The sequence below is a fragment of the Macaca nemestrina genome, chromosome 11, assembly GCF_043159975.1.
Source record: "Macaca nemestrina isolate mMacNem1 chromosome 11, mMacNem.hap1, whole genome shotgun sequence".
In the NCBI taxonomy this organism is placed as follows: domain Eukaryota; kingdom Metazoa; phylum Chordata; class Mammalia; order Primates; family Cercopithecidae; genus Macaca; species Macaca nemestrina.
Window position 1 is genome coordinate 3168168 of NC_092135.1, and position 19197 is coordinate 3187364.

The window sequence follows — 19197 nt, forward strand, 5'->3', positions numbered from 1 at the left end:
GGCCTCCCAAAGTGCTGGGATTACAGGCTTGAGCCACCGCGCCTGGCCTTAAACCAGTTGTTTTAATTGGTTTAATTTAGTGTTACTGTGTTAGGATTTCTGACATTCCATTAATGCTCTTTTTTGGCATTACAAGTAAAGATCTAATTTTAAATAAAAGTTGTCAACAGGTTTAAAATACAGGTGTTTTAAAAAAATTATTATAGTACGAGAGGTATCTCCTTTCTCCTGATTTAAGGACAATGTTGCTGTCATCTCACTAGCTAAATATTTACTGGGTGTTTTTATGTTGTCATGTTATGATACAATCGCTATTTATGTAGCACAAGCCTGTGATTTCATACCCTCACTTTAAAAACATATTTTCAGGAAGGACAGAGCACAGGCCCCCCACCCCTGATACCAGGCCTAGGGCAGCAGGGAGCACAAGGTCGCATTCCTCCTCTGAACCCTGGACAAGGACCTGGCCCCAACAAAGGTAAGTATCTGCTCAGCTGAATAAAATATTATATTCTACCACCTTTGTGCACAGTTTACGGTAAATAGTTTTGTTGGTCAGTCATTGATAGACTGGTCATTTGAACCTCTCGGCAAAATAAGGGCATGGTCATTCAGGTAGGAACTTTGTCTTTGGTTGTTTTCTTAGATCTGTTTAGTAGGCAGCAGCGCTGGCCAGAGGAAGTAGGCCCCTCACCCCAGAAGCTGACAGTGAAGGCACCCGAGCAGGCTCCAGCAGTCGTGCCTGTGTGGCAGGGCTGGCCTTGCCCATCTGTTGCCAATGCAGGTGGTTCCTGTGCTCACTGAGTGCATATGTATGTTTCTACCATCCTGAAGAGATGAATTGTTTCTGCTTAAATTTTTTGACAGTGCTTTTATTATCACACCGTGTCCTCCCAAATCCTGTCATATATTGAATTCTTTAGCTGGTTATGTAGTTGTGCACCATTTGAAAAGAAGAAAGCACTCTACCCATATGTGGTTCCTCAGGTTGTTGATATGAAAAGGAAAGAGATGAGAATGATTAGTATTGAGATGTGGGGCTGTTTGGAAGTTTAGAGTTAATCCTTCCGGAGCTGGAGCAGGAGCGTGGTAGGCAGCACGCTGTTGGGGAGAGTTGGAGGGGGTGACTCAGAGTGTGGATGGAGGGGAGTGAGGAAACACTGTGTTATGTTCGACACACACTTCATAGCAGGGAGAAACCACAACTTGGAGAATCAGGAGGACCGCAGAGGTTGCCCTTCACAGAACTTTACTCTCTCAGTTTTAATTGGCTAAGCCCACAGCACTGTGTAGTACATGTTAAGATTCTTGCCCCCATTTTATCCAATTAAGAAAAGTTCTTGTCAGCATTACAGCCCTGGGACTTTGTGAATTTATGCTAATCTTGAATTGATGTGTGATATTAGAGGTAAGAAAGGGATAAGGGAACTAGAGTGTTTACTGCTTTCCCATTGTGTGGAAGCGGCAGTAGAGGCTCTACGGAAGGCAGGTGGCCCACAGGGAACTAGAGAAACAAAAGGAGAGTCTTTTACCCCCCAAGCCATCGCCATCAGCAAACTGAGAGCTGCCTCTCTTCCTCTCCCTGCCCTGTGTCTGTCTCCACCTCCTTCCCTCTCATCCTTGCTCTTTCCCTGTTCTCTTTATCCCCCGCCCCCTTTCTTTCTCTTCCTCCTTTCTCCTCCCAGGGACCAAAGGGAGAAGGGAGAGCCGAGAAAGTGGCCCTGCCATCCCCTACTGGAATAACCGCCGCCGCTGCCCCATCACTGGTGGCCACATCCCTTCTAATTTGTAGTGGTGGGTTTCTTTCCTTGAAGAGCAGGGTACTTTTAAACAGATAGAGGTAATGGGAGGATTAATATTCATAGGTAAGTCCAAACGGAATATGTTTAGCTTCCTTACTCCAAAGGTCTGCTGTTTCTGAGATTACACTAAGTTCAAACAACATCATGTCAGTGAAGAAGCCATTAGCTGCAGGAACACACTGAGAAGTGAAGGAGCCTGTCTACCAGAAGGAAATGGAGCTAGGATCTTTGCAAACTGCTGAGTAGAGGGGAGAGGACGGGTAAATGAGACAGACGGAAAAGAGCTGGAAAAGAGAGCCTCCTTTAATGGCACATTTTTATCCTGAGATTTCCAAGCATTTTATATATGTTGCATGGTAAGGAAGAATTGAAAGAGGCAATAGAAATGAACGAAAATGAAAAGGGAGGGGCCGGGTACAGTGACACATGCCTGTAATCCCAGCACTTTGGGAGGCTGACTGGATGTATCACTTGAGGTCAGGAGTTCAAGACTAGCCTGGCCAACATGGTGAAACCCTGTCTCTACTAAAAATACAAAAATTAGCCAGGCGTAGTACCTGTAATCCCAGCTACTCGGGAGGCTGAAGCAGGAGAATCACTTGAATCCGTAAGGTGGAGGTTGCAGTGAACTGAGATCATGCCACTGTACTCCAGCCTGGGTGACAGAGTAAGCCTCTGTCTCAAAAAAAAAAAAAAGAAGAAGAAGAAGAAGAAGAAAGAAAAGAAAGAGGAGGGATGCTGTTGGCGGGGAGGTGAGAATTATGGCTGGCTGGGGTATAGGAGGGGTTTGTCTTTATTGCCAGGGAAAAGCAGTAAAAGGCATAAACTGGGCTATTGGAGGAATTTCACTTTAAAAACACAGTTTTTGTTTTTAGAATCAAGAGTATCCTTTTACTACCTACTTTTTAAAAGTGCTTGATTTAAACTGTATGTTGACCAAAAATAGGTAAACATTTACAAAAGCTGCAGTAGTTCAGCAGCTGGGAAAACAGTCCCTTCCAAGTTAGGAGGTGAACTAAGTTAACCATCACACATTTAACTGGCATCTTTCCATCTTTATTCAGTACTTTCACTGTGGCACATATTTTCAAATATTTTAGAAAACTTTAGTGGGATTCCAAACACTGTCTTCAAAGAATGGTGAGAATATTGTAGATGAGGAACAACATTCATAGAGAGGTGCAGAAATCCCCGACACTGAGCCCAGCAGGGTGGTCGCCAGGCAGGTGTTTGAGAGGCCGGGATTGCACGCACCTTACAGAGGAATCAAGTGCAACAAGCTGGGGTTAGAGGAGGGATGGCATGGGTGGCAGTGGCGCCCTGTTGATGGGTGCAGAGGTGAATTTTTGGGGTTAGAGGAGGGATGGCATGGGTGGCAGTGGCGCCCTGTTGATGGGTGCAGAGGTGAATTTTTGGGGTTAGAGGAGGGATGGCATGGGTGGCAGTGGCGCCCTGTTGATGGGTGCAGAGGTGAATTTTTGGGGTTAGAGGAGGGATGGCATGGGTGGCAGTGGCGCCCTGTTGATGGGTGCAGAGGTGAATTTTTGGGGTTAGAGGAGGGATGGCATGGGTGGCAGTGGCGCCCTGTTGATGGGTGCAGAGGTGAATTTTTGGGGTTAGAGGAGGGATGGCATGGGTGGCAGTGGCGCCCTGTTGATGGGTGCAGAGGTGAATTTTTGGGGTTAGAGGAGGGATGGCATGGGTGGCAGTGGCGCCCTGTTGATGGGTGCAGAGGTGAATTTTTGGGGTTAGAGGAGGGATGGCATGGGTGGCAGTGGCGCCCTGTTGATGGGTGCAGAGGTGAATTTTTGGGGTTAGAGGAGGGATGGCATGGGTGGCAGTGGCGCCCTGTTGACGGGTGCAGAGGTGAATTCTTGGTGCGCTTCCTGGCCTGCAGCATTAATTTCCTCTGTTGTGTCCGCCTTGGATGTGGAGCAGGTGGCCCTAATGAAATGCCTGAAAGAATAGGGGCAGATAAAGGAGGCTCCTTCTGAAGCCCAGGAGGCTCTCTCATTTTTCCAGTGTAAACTAAGAGTTGGAGAGGCACTGCTGATCTCATTTGAGATGAGTAATTTGCCCTAGCTAGTGGGTGATGAAGTTGAAATCTGCACCCCAAAGCTCCTGTTCTATTATACAATGCCTCAGGGACATTTGTCTCCTAACTAAGCTGAGAGCCAAGGAGGGAAACCATTCTCAATAAAGAATGTATTCTGAAATGTGGAGATGCTACAGATCAGACCTATGTTGGCAGGTTTCCTGGAAGACATGGTAAAAGTCAGCTTTGTTTCCTTTAGGTGAATCCCGCGGCCCTCCAAATCATCACATGGGCCCGATGTCAGAGAGGCGGCATGAGCAGAGCGGCGGGCCTGAGCATGGGCCCGAGAGGGGGCCTTTCCGGGGTGGCCAGGACTGCAGGGGTCCCCCTGATAGGCGTGGCCCTCACCCAGACTTCCCCGATGACTTCAGCAGACCAGATGACTTCCACCCTGACAAGCGCTTTGGCCACCGGTTACGTGAATTTGAGGGGCGAGGAGGACCTTTACCGCAAGAAGAGAAGTGGAGGCGAGGGGGCCCTGGGCCTCCGTTTCCCCCCGATCACAGGGAATTCAGCGAGGGGGATGGCCGGGGTGCAGCCCGAGGCCCTCCGGGGGCGTGGGAAGGCCGCAGACCCGGAGACGACCGTTTCCCCCGGGATCCCGAGGACCCACGTTTTCGAGGGCGCAGAGAAGAAAGGTGGGACAGATACTTTGTGGGCCCATTCCATCTTCAGTGGAGCTTTTTACCTGCTCTCTCCACAAAGGTCTCTTTCTTCTTTTTCTTGAGGAAAGAGAATTACATCAATTACTAGCCCTACACTCTCTAGAGTTTGCATTTGGACTTTTAAAAAAAGTGTGCTTTTTTAACCTTAGTCTTGTTTTAATCTTTGCTGTCTAGAAGTCTTTTTCGTTTTGCTTATTTATTTATTTTTTGGTCCTTTTAAAGAGATAGGAGGATCAGTATACTACAAGACTTGCTGGGATCTGACTTAAAATTTCCAGGTTCTTCTTGATTAGAATGATGAAATATGAGGCAGCTACCTAGATTGGAAATAAAGGGGTTGTGAAATAGATGCAAGTTTTGTGTAATTGCCCAATAATCTTAACAAACTTAAACTGAAAAACAATCTTCCTGTTAAACTTAGATCAGGCTTGAACACTCATCTCAGCCTGCTTGGGGAGTTTAAGGAACAGAAGAAATGTGGAGAAAGAAACAGGAATTAGCCCAGGACCAGTGTGGCTTATGCCTGTAATCCCAGCACTTTGGGTGGCTGAGGCAGGAAGATCACTTGAGGCCAGGAATTCAAGAACAGCCTGAACAACATAGTGTAACTCCATCTCTACAAAAAAGAATTAAACATTAGCTGGGTGTGGTGGTGCACGCCTGTAGTCCTAGCTACTCAGGAAGCTGAGGTGGGAGGATCAGCTGAGGCCAGGAGGTTACAGTGAGTTACGATTATGCCATTGCACTTCAGCCTGGGCTACAGAGCAAGACCCTGTCTCTTAACAGAAAAACAAAACAAAACAAACACCCAGGAAATAGTAAAATCTCAAGTGAGACTCAGAATATTAAAGATGATGATAATTGTTTATTTTGTGTCAGATGATGTTACCTCATTTAATTCAAGGAATTTGTTTTAATTTAGGAAATTAATGACCTCATTTTATTTAAAGAATTTGTGAGATAGGTGCGACTGTCAGCATCTTACGCTGATTCAGACAGAGTAAGAGCAGTGTCTTGACTTTCCGAGGTCTGGCAGGTGGTAGATGTCGGAGATGGGCTTCAGGCCCATGCTCTTCAGCACTTCCGCTTTTACTGTAGTCTCTGACTGCTCCTTAGCTATCCATGTCCTTTCATCTCATTTTTTTTTTTTTTCTTGAGACGGAGTCTTGTTCTGTCACCAGGCTGGAGTACAGTGGCACGATCTCAGCTCACTGCAGCCTCCACCTTTCGGGTTCAAGTGATTCTCCTGCCTCAGCCTCCTGAGGAGCTGGGATACAGGCGCACGCCACCTCGCCTGGCTAATTTTTGTATTTTTAGTAGGATGGGGTTTCACCATGTTGGCCAGGCTGGTCTTGAACTCCTAACCTCAAGTGATCCACGTTCTTCAGCCCCCAGAGTGCTGGGATTACAGGCGTGAGCCACCGTGCCTGGCCCTTTCATTCCATTTCTTACTCTTCTTGTGAATAGGTAGTTAATGCTGGGCACAGTGGCTCACTGTGGAGGCCGGCCGAGGTGGGCGTCATGAGGTCAGGAGTTTAAGACCAGCTTCGCCAACATGGTGAAACCCTGTCTCTACTAAAGATACAAAAAATTAGCCAGGCATGGTGGTGTGTGCCTGTAAATCCCAGCTACTTGGGAGGCTGAGGCAGGAGAATCACCTGAACCCAAGATGCAGAGGTAGCAGTGAGCTGAGATTGCACCACTGCACTCTAGCCTGGGTGACAGGGCGAGACATATATATATATAGTGGTTGGTGGTTGAGTTATGGTTGGCCAGCCCACCCTCAGGGGTGGTGAGAAAAGCATGGCTGATGACAGGCCCGGAAGCATGACATAGTGAGGGCTAAGGAAGCAATTGTTTTGGGAAGCGGAGATAGGGAGGTTAAAAATAAAGATGTAAGGGCTCCCAGTGTTTTTAAGACCCTCTCTTAATGATATGCAAGCATTACCTTTGACATGGCTTTTTATGACTAGAACAGCTTTACATCTACATAATGTTCACTGGCTTATTGAATCTCTGCATCTTGTGCAAAATGTTACATTTTACCTTGTCTTTTTTTCTTTTTTCTTTTTTTGAGAGGGAGTCTTGCTTTGTTGCTCAGGCTGGAGTGCAGTGGCGTAATCTCTGCTTACTGCAGCCTTCGCCTCCTGGGTTCAAGCGATTCTTGTGCTTCAGTCTCCCGAATAGCTGGGATTACAGGCACACGCTACCATGCCCAGCTGTTTTGTATTTTTAGTAAAGATGGTGTTTAGCCATGTTGGCTAGGCTGGTCTCGAACTCCTGGCCTCAAGTGATCTGCCTGCCTCGGCCTCCCCAAGTGCTGGGATTACAGGTGTGAGCCACCATGCCTGGACACCCTGTCTTGATTTGTATTGTCTTTCATCTGTCCGTGCAGACCCACAGCCTAGGCTGGTGTATAAGAGTGTAGAGGTATTGTGGTTATATAGGAGAAAGTCCTTGTTCTTAGAAGAAACGTACTGAAGCATTTAGGGGTGAAGCTCCTTTTGGCAACTGATTTTCAAATGGTTTAGAAAACATGTTCATGAGTAGCTAGACGGAGAAGATAAAGCACGTGTGGCAAAATATTAAGAAGGGATTGATCTGGGTGGAGGATCTGGGATGTTCATTGTACTGTTCTTTCAGCTTTACTGCAAGTTTGAAAATCTTCCAAGTAGAAGATTAGGGTAAAAGGCAATGGCATGGAAACTAGAGGAAGAGCAGAGGCTCGGCCTGGGAGGAGGCCACGCAGCTCATGCAGAGGGGCCCTGGAGGGCGGCGCCGCTGCCTCTAGTGTGCGCTGCCAGAAGGTCACTTTCTCTTCTTTCGCACAGGCCTCCTGGTACCCTGCGTGCCTCAGCCATGCTCCCAGTCAGTGTAGTCTCCTGGCTCCAGAATTCCTGAGAGAAGGGGAAGCTGCTCACTGAGCAGGGCTCCAGGCTGCCGGCTGGCCAGTGGATGGCTGCCTCTAAGCCAGATGCTGGCCTGTGTGCCTGCCAGCTGTGGGCCAGGGCCATGAGTGCAGCTCGTGGCCACGGAGGCCTGCCCCTGGGTGGAGGCTGTGGGCTGGGGCAGATGGCAGAGCCCCTACCCACAAACAGGTCCAGTATGGTTGGCAGACACGATCTGTGCCCCCATTTGTCTGATTATATAAGTCATAAATGTTCATCATACAAATGTAGATGATAATGACAAGTATTTGTGAGGCAGTGATACAGAACCTGGGCCAAGGGTCAAGACTGGCTGAGGTCAGATCACCAGCACTTACTCTATGTCCTTGAATAAATGACATCAGTAATCTGGGCCTCAGTGTTCTCATCAATGGAGCTGCTGCTAATACCAGCTTCATATGGTGGCTGTGAGAATGAAATGAATGAAACAAAGTATACTTGTAAAGGACTTGGCATGGTATAGGCACTTTAAAAATGTTGATGTTGTTATTATTCCTAAAAGCCTAAAAGAAGCTTACAGTAACCCCACCCTCTGGTATGCTTCCTTCTGGTCTGTTTTTGCCTCTGGTAGTATTAATAGGATTATACAATGTGTCCTTTCAAAATACAGTTTTATTTTGTTTTCCTCCCAATCAGCATTATATCATGCTTTCTCATATCACATGCTTTTTTGAAACGTGAACTTAGTGGCAAGGTGTTCCCTGAGATGGACATTCTGCTGTTTTCGCTTTACAGTTTCAGAAGAGGAGCCCCGCCGAGGCATGAGGGCCGTGCTCCCCCGAGAGGAAGGGATGGTTTTCCTGGTCCTGAAGACTTTGGTCCAGAGGAGAATTTTGATGCTTCTGAGGAAGCGGCCCGAGGACGAGATCTCAGAGGTCGAGGTCGGGGTACCCCACGAGGTGAGCGAGTTACTAAGGACACCTGGTCTGGAAGGATAGGGTGCAGAATACAGTGGTTGTGAATATACCGGGAACAGTCTGAGTGCAGCACTGTTTGCTCTGTTGTGTAGGAGGAAGGAAGGGTTTACTTCCCACTCCTGACGAGTTCCCTCGCTTTGAAGGAGGGCGGAAGCCAGATTCCTGGGATGGAAACAGAGAGCCTGGTAAGGAAAAGAACCGCTTGTTGGGTAACTCTAGATAGCAGTTCACAAAGTGAGTTCTGAGGGCCCTCTCTTGGGTGCACCGGGTCCCCTCTTTCCAGCTCATGTCTCCCGGGGGCCTGGGCTGTCTCCTGTCCAGCAGCCACAGATCTTGATCTCAGCAGGTGGAATGAGAGCAGAGGAATCTGCCAGACATTACAGGGATCTATCTGAGTATAAAACAGGACTGCTCTTTCCACTCAATTGTTTTTGGAGAATAAAGTTAAGTAAACTTTTCTCAGTCTCAATTGCTAGTATGTTAAACATTCGTAGTTATAACTCTCATTAACAAATCTCTTAGGAGTCCTCAGTCATCTGAGACTGTAAAGACGTCTTGATACTACACCACGTGAGAACCGGTTCTCTGGATCTTAGTCTAGGTGGCTTACCCCGGGCCTGTGGTGGGCATTCAGCATGAGTGAACGGTGGCTTCTGAGTTGCTCCCTCCTCTCAACAGTGTCATTCCCATCTGCTTTTGGTCGCACTGTGCTTTCCTGTAAGGAGATTTGTTTCTTGTTTCAGGGCCGGGTCATGAACATTTTCGTGATGCTCCCCGACCCGATCATCCCCCTCACGACGGTCATTCCCCAGCCAGCAGAGAACGCTCCTCTTCTCTCCAAGGCATGGACATGGCATCCCTACCTCCCCGAAAGCGCCCCTGGCATGATGGCCCAGGCACTTCTGAGCACAGAGAGATGGAGGCCTCAGGAGGCCCTTCTGAAGACCGAGGAGGCAAAGGTAAGAGCAGGCCAGTGGTTATGGTTCCAGGAGCTGCAGGGGCTGGTGGAGGCCTTGCCTGTATCTGCTGCACATGCCCTTGCAGCCTGGGCTGTGCAGAGGCACATGCTCCTAAACGTGGTGCCAGTGCCACACAAGCTGTCATCTGGTGGACTGCAACTTGGCCCCACACAGGACTCCACTCGCCTCCAGGAATCCCCGTTCGCTTGAGGTGTTCACTTCAGCCCTCTGCCAGGATGCCCCAGTCGTCTCTGCTGGGCTTGCTGTCTGGGAGCCCTGCTCTCACTGGCAGTCTGCCCGCCACGACGGCTGCTCGGAACCCTCACGGGCTCTCAGTGGGAGGGGAGAGTTGTCCTCTCCTGGGTGCTCTGTTGGTTTTTTAGCCTGGATCTAGAGGAACACTGCTTGTGCTCAAAGTCACAAAGACTTTGGAAAACATGGTCTATGGGCAGTGTTTCCGGGGGCACAGGAGATTCTCTCCTCAACTGGAAACTCTGGAGCTTTATTTTATAGGCACCACTAACTTGAGCCAGGAGTATTCGCCTCCGAAGGCTGACTACAACTCTGGTTGCAAGGCAGCGGGGGAGGTGCACAGGTGCTGTGGCTCGGAGGCTCCCGGGAAGGCTGCTCCCCGCGTGCCCCAGCTTGTGCTCTGCTCCCGAAGTTGGCCTGTCTGTGTGGACAGTCCTTCCAGTACGGAGTTCTGCCATTTGGTCTTTTTGGGTTTTTTTCTGTCGCCCAGGCTGGAGTGCAGTGGTGTGATCTTGGCTCACTACAAGCAACCCCCGCCTTCTGGGTTCAAGCGATTTTTGTGCCTCAATCTCCCCAGTAGCTAGGACCACAGGTGTGCACCACCACGCCCAGCTAATTTTCGTGTTTTTAGAGAGATGGGCTTTTGCCACGTTGGCTAGGCTGGTCTCGAACCCCTGGCCTCAAGTGATCCACCTGCCTTGGCCTCTCAAAGTGCTGGCATTGCAGGCGTGAACCACCATGCCCGGCCTGCCATTTGGTCTTGATAGTTGTTTGTCTCAACAAAACCCTCAGAAATTACCTTATGTATCATCAATAGATCTCCCTGCATAAACACACTGTACTACTAGCCAGCGTGCTGTGACCTCGGCTGTCTTGGGTCCTTGGCGCGCCATTATTAGGTCCCTCTGGTCAAGGACGTGCAATTAGCATGGGAATGACGTAGGAGCTGACACGCTGCCCAGGTGCCCTCAGGTGGGTTGAAGCTGCTCTTTGTAAGAAAAGAAGGCAAGATTGTTCCTTTGGCTGGTTCTCCTAACCTCATCTCAGCTAGATTCATATTCTATTACAAAATATAAGACCGTGGATAGTTTGCAGTAGTCTTCTGAAAGGGCATTATGGGAGATGTGACCAAATCCTATCATTTCCTGAGGAAAAAATTCTTACAAGGTAGATTTTTTTTCCCTTTTTCTTTTTTTTTTTTTTAAATATATTCTCAAGCTCCAGCAGAATGAAAGAATTTTAATAGTACGTAAACATTTGTGTGTTCAAGTCTGAAGCAAGTTAAGCTGTGCCTAGGTGATATAACCTGAAAGCCAGTGTTTTGTGGGGTTTTTGTGCTTTTCTTTTGTTTTTTCAAGAAATATTTTACTAATTATGAAAAGGAAGCCAAAAGTGCCACATGTCACAGGACAGTTCCAGTGAACACTCATCCTAGTTGGAGCACTTTTTATTAACATTAGCAGCGTGTACTTCCAAAGTCAAGTCAGTGTATTCAAACCTTCCCTCAACATACCCTGGTGGCTGGGAGCAGGTAGGTTACACTTCCCATGGCCTGGGACGTGGCCCAGTGTGGCCGGATCTCCCTGAAGGTGCTCTGTGCTCATCTCTTGGCTTCCCATCGTCTGTCACAGCCCTGGGGACACGGATCTGGCTGATGCTGAGGCCCATGGCAATAAGCCAGGAAGGGGGAGGCAGGGTCAGGAAAGGGTAGAGGCACACCTCTCAGTACTCTGAATACCACTGCCAGTCTCCCTGGCACCCACCAGAACTGGTCCACTGTCATCAGAGAGTAAAGTTTGTACTGGGAGTTACTGACAAAGAGTTGCTAATACAGAAAGTCCCATGTGAAATTTTCTTTGTTTCAGGCCGCGGGGGCCCAGGACCTGCCCAGAGAGTGCCCAAATCTGGGCGTTCCAGCTCTTTAGACGGAGACCACCACGATGGATACCACAGAGATGAACCTTTTGGGGGCCCTCCAGGCAGTGGCACCCCTTCTCGAGGGGGCCGGAGTGGCAGTAACTGGGGTAGAGGGAGTAACATGAACTCTGGCCCGCCGAGGCGAGGAGCTTCACGGGGTGGTGGAAGGGGTCGGTAGAAGTTGGAACTGAGCACCTGAGGCCTCTCCGGACAGTATTTAAGAACTTCTTGTGGACTTACCAAGAGAAACAAAAGGAAGCCTGCACCACTGTAGCCCTGAACTCTTCTGGGCACCTGAATCCCAGGAACCCTCAATGAGGTCTTCAAGATGAAGAGACTGCTGCCAGCTCCCAGCCCAGCTGGCCCTTTCCTGTCCTGTCCACCCTCATTGCCCCAACTCCCATGTTGTTTTGTGAAGATAAAAGCTGGGATCTTTTTTTTTTTTTTTTAAGTCTCACAAGACATGGGGCATCTCCACAAATTTAAGTTCCTGTCCATTTGGAAATTTGTTTCTATGTGTACAGTTTGTCAGAGAAAAACACAAAAGTTTTTGTATGAATACAGAATGTGATTTACGCAAGAATTAACAGAAAACTAGTTGTGGAGTGCTTGCCTTAAGGAAACCTTTGGTTTCCATCGCATCCCATCTGCCGAGGAGTGCACGGTTATCGCTGATGTTCATGAGCATAGTAACCACTAAGTCATCTAAATTAATCTCAGCTGTGAACTTTGTGTTTCTCAACAAATTCTGTCACACCATTTTTGTGATAGAGAAATACTTGAAGATTAATGTAGTTTATAGTAGGTTCAAAGTTATACTCAGACATGCTCTGACAGATGGAAAACTGAACTCTGAAGAGAAAATGCAGTCTTCTGGCTGTCCAGCGAGGGAGCTCCCCCTTGGAAGCATCTCCTAGGAATCACAGTTTAGATTTGAATCGCCTTGTCAGGATGAGGAGAGCAACTTGATGTTAGTCAGAAATAACGTCACATGCCCTTTAGATAACTTGAAATCACACATGGAGTTGATAAGGAATGGACCAAAATAGCTCCTAAAACCATTTTGGAACACTTAATTAATTAATCTCTTTCTCTTCCATACTAGCTATGTGGAAATACCAGTGTTATGGCAGGGTGTACTTCTAATTCATAAGCCAGACAGATCTTGTCCACGGCAAATTCCTTGTTTGAAATAAACATACCATTTAGCCCAGTTTGGATTGGAAGCCAAAAATTCAGTTTGTTATACCCCATGATACTTTCTATACTGACCTTTATTTTGGTTTTACATGGAAGCTTTTATTAAAAGGACTGTCCTATGGCCACCTTAACATTTCATTACATTGGCAGCTTCAGTTTGGCGTCAAGTCAAATTTATTTGGCACATTTAGTGGTGCTGGAAGTTTCATTTTTTCTTCTTTTTTTGAGACAGAGTCTCGCTGTCATCCAGCCGGGAGTGCAGTGGAGCAATCACGGCTCACTTCAGCTTCGACTCTGCCTCAGCCTCCCTAGTAGCCGGGACTACAGGCACACGCCACCATGCCCAGCTCATTTTTTTTGGTATTTTTTGTAGAGATGGAGTTTCACCACGTCGCCTATGCTGCTCTCAAACTCCCGGGCTCAAGCGGTCCACCTCCTGTGGCCTCCCAAAGTGCTGGGATTGCAGATGTGAGCCACAGGACCTGGCTGCTGCTGCTGGAAGTTTCAGTGGTTGCTTAGAAAAGGCATACTGACATAGTTTAACAGTATATGAAACTCTAGCTGGTTCTCCATGAATGTAAAAACTAGCAAAAGCTAACTGATTTATGTGGAGAAAATGTCAGCCATATACACTGCTTTTCAGTGTTAGAATCCAGAGACTATTTTTTTTAACTTTGAAATTACAGCTTAATCAGCACCCCACCATAAACATGCTATTATAAGGCTCAAGATTGCTTTAGGTTATGGATATTTCTTCACTCTCCCCCAACTGGTATAGCTTAAAGACAGAGAAACTGTAATCAAATTTCATGAAGCTAAAACCGGATCCAGAGACCAAACCCATATCAAGATTAGCCTTTTTTCCCCTGAGATTCCAGTGGAAAAAATTTCATTATTTTGGGCTGTAACTTTAAAAACATAGTATCTCAAGCAGATAACCAGATCACATTTTAAACATTTTCATTTTACCTTTAAGCTCTACTGGACTTGACAGATCACATTTTGAGAGTGATTTCATTTAGAGAAAACAAGAAGCCTACATTATATCTATTAAATACATAATGGCATTTAAAAACATCACTGTCAGAATACATACTAGATGTTGTGATTTGAAGCTTATAAAAACTAGATTTTCAATGTTTGAACTGAGAGAAAATGTTTGAGACAGGGTCTCGCTGTGGCCCAGGCTTGGGTGCAGTGGTGCGATCACAGCTCACTGCAGCCTCGACCTCCTGGGCTCAAGTGATCTTCCCACTTCAGCCCCACCCCGAGTAGCTGGGATCACAGTTTTGTGCCACCACATCTGGCGAATTTTTAAAAGATTTTTTGTGGAGATGGGGTTTAACTATGTTGCCCAGGCAGGTCTTGAACTCCTGGCCTCAAGCGATCCTCCCGCCATGGCCTCCCAAAATGCTGAGATTACAGGTGTGAGCCACCAGCTGAGAAATGTTGAATTTTAAAGTTTTTATTTAAGAAATAAACATTGTAAAACATTATAAAACCCCCAACTATTGCAAGTTCTAGAGAAATTGAGAACAGAAATTTAGGTGACTAGAAAGAACAGCCAATGGCACAAGTCTTTACAATTAAAAAAATAAATCATTCTGAAAATACTGCATTTGCTCCCTCACTAGCAGCCGCCTGAGGTAGGTAACCTTGTTTACTGACGGGGAACAAGGCAGTATTCTTCACCAAATCTCAGGGCGGGTAGCCTGCAAGCCTACAGCGTGGGTGTTGGCCACTTGCGTCACTTGCTGGGACAGTGCTTAGGGACCTAACTTAGGAACATACATTTTGGGGCTGGAGGAAGCAGCAGTGCTCTACCGCGGCCCGGCAGACACCCTGTTAGGCAACACTGGGATCCAGCTCAGGAAAAGCATTATTTTCAAATTGTGCAAGCCAATGCACAGAAGTGGTCTTCAACCTTGGGGAACGTAGAATCACCTGGGGAGCTTTAAAAAGGTCCTGATGTCTAGGACCTACTTCCCTGGTTCAGACTGCGTTGATCAGAGGTGTGGCTCTTCAAGTAACTGACATGCAGTCAAGCGCGAGAACCACTGGCACACAATGTTTAAATTCTAAATATATTTTACTTCCTAGTGTGTTGCTACTGACAAAACGTAGTCTTCTGGACTCATCAGAATGTTAGGCTCATACTTTTCTGGCAATAAATTACGGCAGGTAAAAGTAACCGCTGAACCTAAAATGAAGGAAGCAGCAATTAGATATAAAAAGCATCTTAAGATCAGCCTGCAAATTGTAAACTAGTTTACAAAGCAGACCATACAATGAGGAAAAATTCGAGCTTGTAGAAATCCATGGTCTCCATCAGATACAGGTGTTCCGGATCTAGAATTATCTTCCTATTTGCAGGATTTCCGCAGAGCCCGCTAAGCTTGTACGCGCCCCTTCCTGGATCCCATGCTGCTTGGGGCAGGAAATTTCTTTTGGTCCATCGCTTTCGTCGTGAAATACAGAACTAATTTTCCTTTCATGTTATAAGGCACCATATGTATGATTTTGTTAACTGAAGAAAAAACCCGAGATTAACTCTTAAATAAGTACTTTTAAAAGTACTTACTCAGTGGCTGAATTCGGTGTTTAATAATCTGATACCCTTCTGGATTCGCCGGCACCGAAGAGAATAATTTCCAAGTTTTAGCACAGCCAAAACAAAAAATTACCGTCGCTAAGCTACATCTAGCGCTGGATTTTAAAATGACAAAACAGCCTGAGAAAAATCACGAGAGCAGCTAATTCGAAGAAAAGTCCTTTTTCTTTACTCAGCGGAACCTAAGATCACAGTTACTTCGACAGCAACTCATAACCGTCTCACATCCTGTCACCAGTTCAATGACAAAATCTGTTTTCAGAGCATGTGCCAAGTCCAGCACAAAACGCTGACATCGACGACCTCCCAACGCTGCGGTCGCCTCCCCCGGCAGCAGCCGCTCCCGGCTTAGACTCACAGGCGGTCACGGCAGGGTCTTCGCCGCGGGCGTCCCGGCACCGGCGTGCAGTCCTCGGCTCGGCAGGGGCAGTCTCCGACGGCGCTGGCTACGCGTCCTTCCCCAGTGGCGCGGGGTCGAGGTCCTCACACGGGCAGCACCTTGGTGAGGCCGGCGCCGCGGCCCAGGCGACCCAGCGCGAGGCGCAGCGCGGTGCCGCCGCCCCAGGGCAGCAGCCCGACCAGCGCGGCCAGCAGCGCGGCTACCTGCGCGCCCGCGCCCAGCACCGTGAGCAGCGTGCTGCGCAGGCCCAGCGCGGCGAACAGCGTGGCGCCCAGCGCTGCCGTGTAGAGCAGCGCGGGCCGGGACGGCGCTTCTTCGCAGCGCAGCAGCCGCCCGCACGCCGCGCCGCCCCGCAGCAGCGCGCCTCCCGCCAGCGCCAGCGCCGAGCCCAGCGACCAGAGCAGCGCGAACTTACGCGCGCGCAGCAGCAGCACCGGCGCGTAGAGCGCGGCCAGGCCGAAACAGAGTGCCGCCAGCAGCAGGCACCCGCCGCCCGCCGCCAGCCGCTGCCCGCGCGTCACGCTGGGCAGGCACGCCGGGCCCGCAGCCGCCGACTCCCCAGGGCTCCGCGCCCAGGTCCAGGGTAGGCCCGCGCGGCCCAGCCACGCCCCCGCCGGCCCGTCCCCGGGCTCCTCCGCCTTCCCCGCGGCGAGCAGCGGCTCCGCGGCCGCCGGGCCGCCCCCTTTCCCCTGCGCCAGGTACTCCTGCAACTGGCGGTGGAGGTCCGCCATCTTGGACAAGGTGGCGGCAGGAAGGAAAAACACCGTTCACATCCGGCCCTCCCCGGCCGCGGGCGGAAGCGGCTCGGCCTTCGGGCCGCAATTGGTCGGCCGCGGCGAAAGGGGCAGGGCCTGCGGCACTCGCGGAAGTGCCGAGGTGCCTCTTCCGCGGACTTTTGTGGTGTCCTCAAGTACCGCGGGCGTAGGTGCAGTTTGTCCGCCTGCAGTCGCCCTCCCAGCGCCTGACCCTCTTCCTTGTTCTGAGTACGCGCCCTTACGGCCTGGCTAAGTCCTGCCAGCATTAATAGTTGGAAGGCAAGGGTGGGCGTGTTTCTAAAGGGGCACAAGAGGGACCCTTTTGCTGATAGAAATGTCCTGTGGCCTCACTGTCTGCGTCTACCGTGGCGGTGATATTGTGCTAGTTTTGCAACATGGAGGAATGGTTAAAAGGTACGCGGGATCTGTTTCTTACAACTGAACACAAACTTAACAGTGATCTCAACATAAAAATTTGATTTTTTAAAAAAGTTGAGATCTGTGTGACTCAGGTGGTTTTTTTTGGGGGGGGAAGTTGCGTGCTGATTGGTTACGTCACTTGTAGTAATAGTGACCATCCTAATCACTTGCCATGGGGTTGATAAAGGAAGGGTTGACACCCAGTAAGCTCCACCTGCTTCTCTATTCTGTTCTCAGTTTCAGCCACAGGCCTGGCAACATGCTTGAGTCCTTCGCGCCCCTTGTCCAAGACTCGGTGCTGCTGTCCTGTGTGTTTGGTGTCACTCTCGTGCTCGGGACACCGCCACGCCCAGGTGTCCTGACTCATCGTCAGATCACTCTGACAAGCTAACCATCCCGATTTATTCCGAGGCCGCACCCACGTGCCCTGCTCTTTCTCAGAGCCTCCTAGAGGATGTCTGCCTGTGGTTCTTCTCACAGGTCAGATTCCTCCAGATTCTTCCAGCTGCCTCCACAGCTCCCCTCACCACCTTGGCTTCCCCTGGGTGGCCCTGCGTCCTTTGTCCTCTGCCCTAGGTGGATGTAAAGTTAATGGCTTCCTGCTGTTTGACTTCTCAGCCTTTCCATCCCCTGTGTGACTAATCTCCCCCACTAAGTTCCTTTTAATGCTTTCTGTTTTCTTGGTTGGATCCTGACAGATGTAATTCTTTTTCAAAATACATTCTGATTTGTTATCTCACTTGATAATAATAGTGACCATCCTGATCACTTAGCATGGCTAAACCATTAGGATGGCTAGGATCGAAACAAAAAACAAAAACAAAAACAACACACCAGAAAGTTACAAGTCTGTCAAGGATGTGGAGAAACTACAAGCCTTGTGCACTGTTGGTGGGAATGTAAGATGCTCAGCTGCTGTGGAAAACAGTATGGAAGTTCCTAGAAAAATATATATATAAATAAATAAGTGTATATATATATATATGTATATATGTACACACACACAGAGATACATAGACACATAAACATATACACATATTTGAATACATATATGTGTGTGTGTGTACATAATTACAGTCTGATCCAGCAATTCCACTCTGGATATATACCCCAAAGAATTGAAAGCAAGGTCTCAGAGATTTGTATAACTCTTCATAGCAGAACTATTCATGTTAGTCAAGAGATGGAAGCAACCGAAGTGTCCACCAGCAGATAAATAAATAAAATGTGAGATATGCATACAGTGGACTGTTACGCAGCCTTGAAAAGGAAGGAGATTCTGACGCATGCTACCACATGGATGAACCTTGAGGACATTATGCTGAGTGAAATAAGCCAGTCACAAAAAGGACCAATACTGCATGGTTCCACTTCTGTGAGGTACTTAGAGTATTCAAATACGCAGAGCTAGAAAGTGGACTGGGGACGTAAATGCCCATCAGTGATGTTACCTAATCATTTATGCAGCTACCATATAGAAAAGGCAGGACTGTGCTGCCCATTTTATAGGTGAGGGAAGCTGAGAAATACCAAGAAGTTAAGTAACCTACCCAAGGTCACCTACAAAACTGACAGTAGGGTAGTGTTAGGTTGTGATTGCTGGTTTCTAACCTTGTGGGCTTCCCGTTGCAGGAAGAGGCTTTTGCTGGGGGTCCTTCTGTGTGAGCCCTGGATGGGTTTTCTGCTGTGGTTTGGCTGCAGGGAGGGAAGGTCATTAACAAAACCCACCTTCCTCCAGCACTGCAGCAAAACTCATCCTAACAACCATCTCTTGCTTCCCCGTCTCCCTTGAAGCCCTTCTACCAGGCCTTCAGTCCACCGCGCCAGCAAAATCGTTCATCACAAAATCGCCAGACGCTGTTGGCTAGTGCAGTGAATTTCAGCCTTCAGCCCCAGGATGACACTGTGGGCTCCTCTCTTGGCTGTTCCTCCTCCTGAGCCCTCAGCGTTGCTGCTCCTGGGGGATCTCCTCTTTTCTCTCTCGGCACCCTCTGGCCCAGCCCGTGTTGTTAAAACCCTCTGGGTACAGATCCTCCCCCACTTCTCCACCAGGCATCTGATAGACACCCTGGAGGTCGTGTGCAGAACCAGACACTTCACTCCTGACTTCCCCTCCTCATCCCCCAAAACCTGTAGCTACCCCCTCCTCCGCACCTCAATAATCGCACCCCATCAGCAAGTCCCGCCACTCTACCTTGGAAACAGATCCAGTACCAGCCCATTCTCCCCTCCACCACTAACCCCACATCTGGGCGC

The 19197-nt window shown here is 48.7% G+C and overlaps 2 protein-coding genes across 9 annotated transcripts in view; one reads left to right on the top strand and one right to left on the bottom strand.

Annotated features, from left to right (window-relative positions):
* LOC105492419 (WD repeat domain 33) overlaps positions 1–14942 on the top strand; it is a 110874-nt gene extending 95932 nt beyond the window's left edge. For 3 of the 6 annotated variants that reach the window (XM_071072520.1, XM_071072519.1, XM_071072521.1), the window contains 6 exons: positions 370–478; positions 4097–4535; positions 8246–8409; positions 8520–8612; positions 9171–9386; positions 11504–14942. In XM_071072520.1, the coding sequence (XP_070928621.1) occupies positions 370–478; positions 4097–4535; positions 8246–8409; positions 8520–8612; positions 9171–9386; positions 11504–11733 (1251 nt within the window). In that variant the 3' untranslated portion in view covers positions 11734–14942. The remainder of the gene's footprint in view (positions 1–369; positions 479–4096; positions 4536–8245; positions 8410–8519; positions 8613–9170; positions 9387–11503) is intronic. The other 3 variants (XM_071072522.1, XM_071072523.1, XM_071072524.1) reach the window with 3 other exon arrangements.
* Positions 8318–16506, bottom strand: LOC105492422 (SFT2 domain containing 3). Of its 3 annotated transcripts, XM_071072532.1 has the most exons (3): positions 15337–16506; positions 9038–9142; positions 8318–8436 (listed from the first exon to the last, which is right to left on the bottom strand). In XM_071072532.1, the coding sequence occupies exon 1, from the start codon at positions 16495–16497 to the stop codon at positions 15850–15852; it is 648 nt and encodes a 215-aa protein (XP_070928633.1). In that variant the 5' UTR covers positions 16498–16506; the 3' UTR covers positions 8318–8436; positions 9038–9142; positions 15337–15849. The 3 variants fall into 3 exon arrangements, with proteins under 3 accessions (XP_070928633.1, XP_070928632.1, XP_011757804.1); XM_071072531.1 differs by lacking the exon at positions 8318–8436 and having other exon boundaries at positions 8586–9142; XM_011759502.3 differs by lacking the exons at positions 8318–8436; positions 9038–9142 and adding an exon at positions 14205–14955.
* Positions 16507–19197: the final 2691 nt, after the last annotated feature.

Excerpts from the sequence above, each read along its gene's own strand:
- LOC105492422 (XM_071072532.1), bottom strand. The coding sequence starts at position 16,497 with ATGGCGGACCTCCACCGCCAGTTGCAGGAGTACCTGGCGCAGGGGAAA.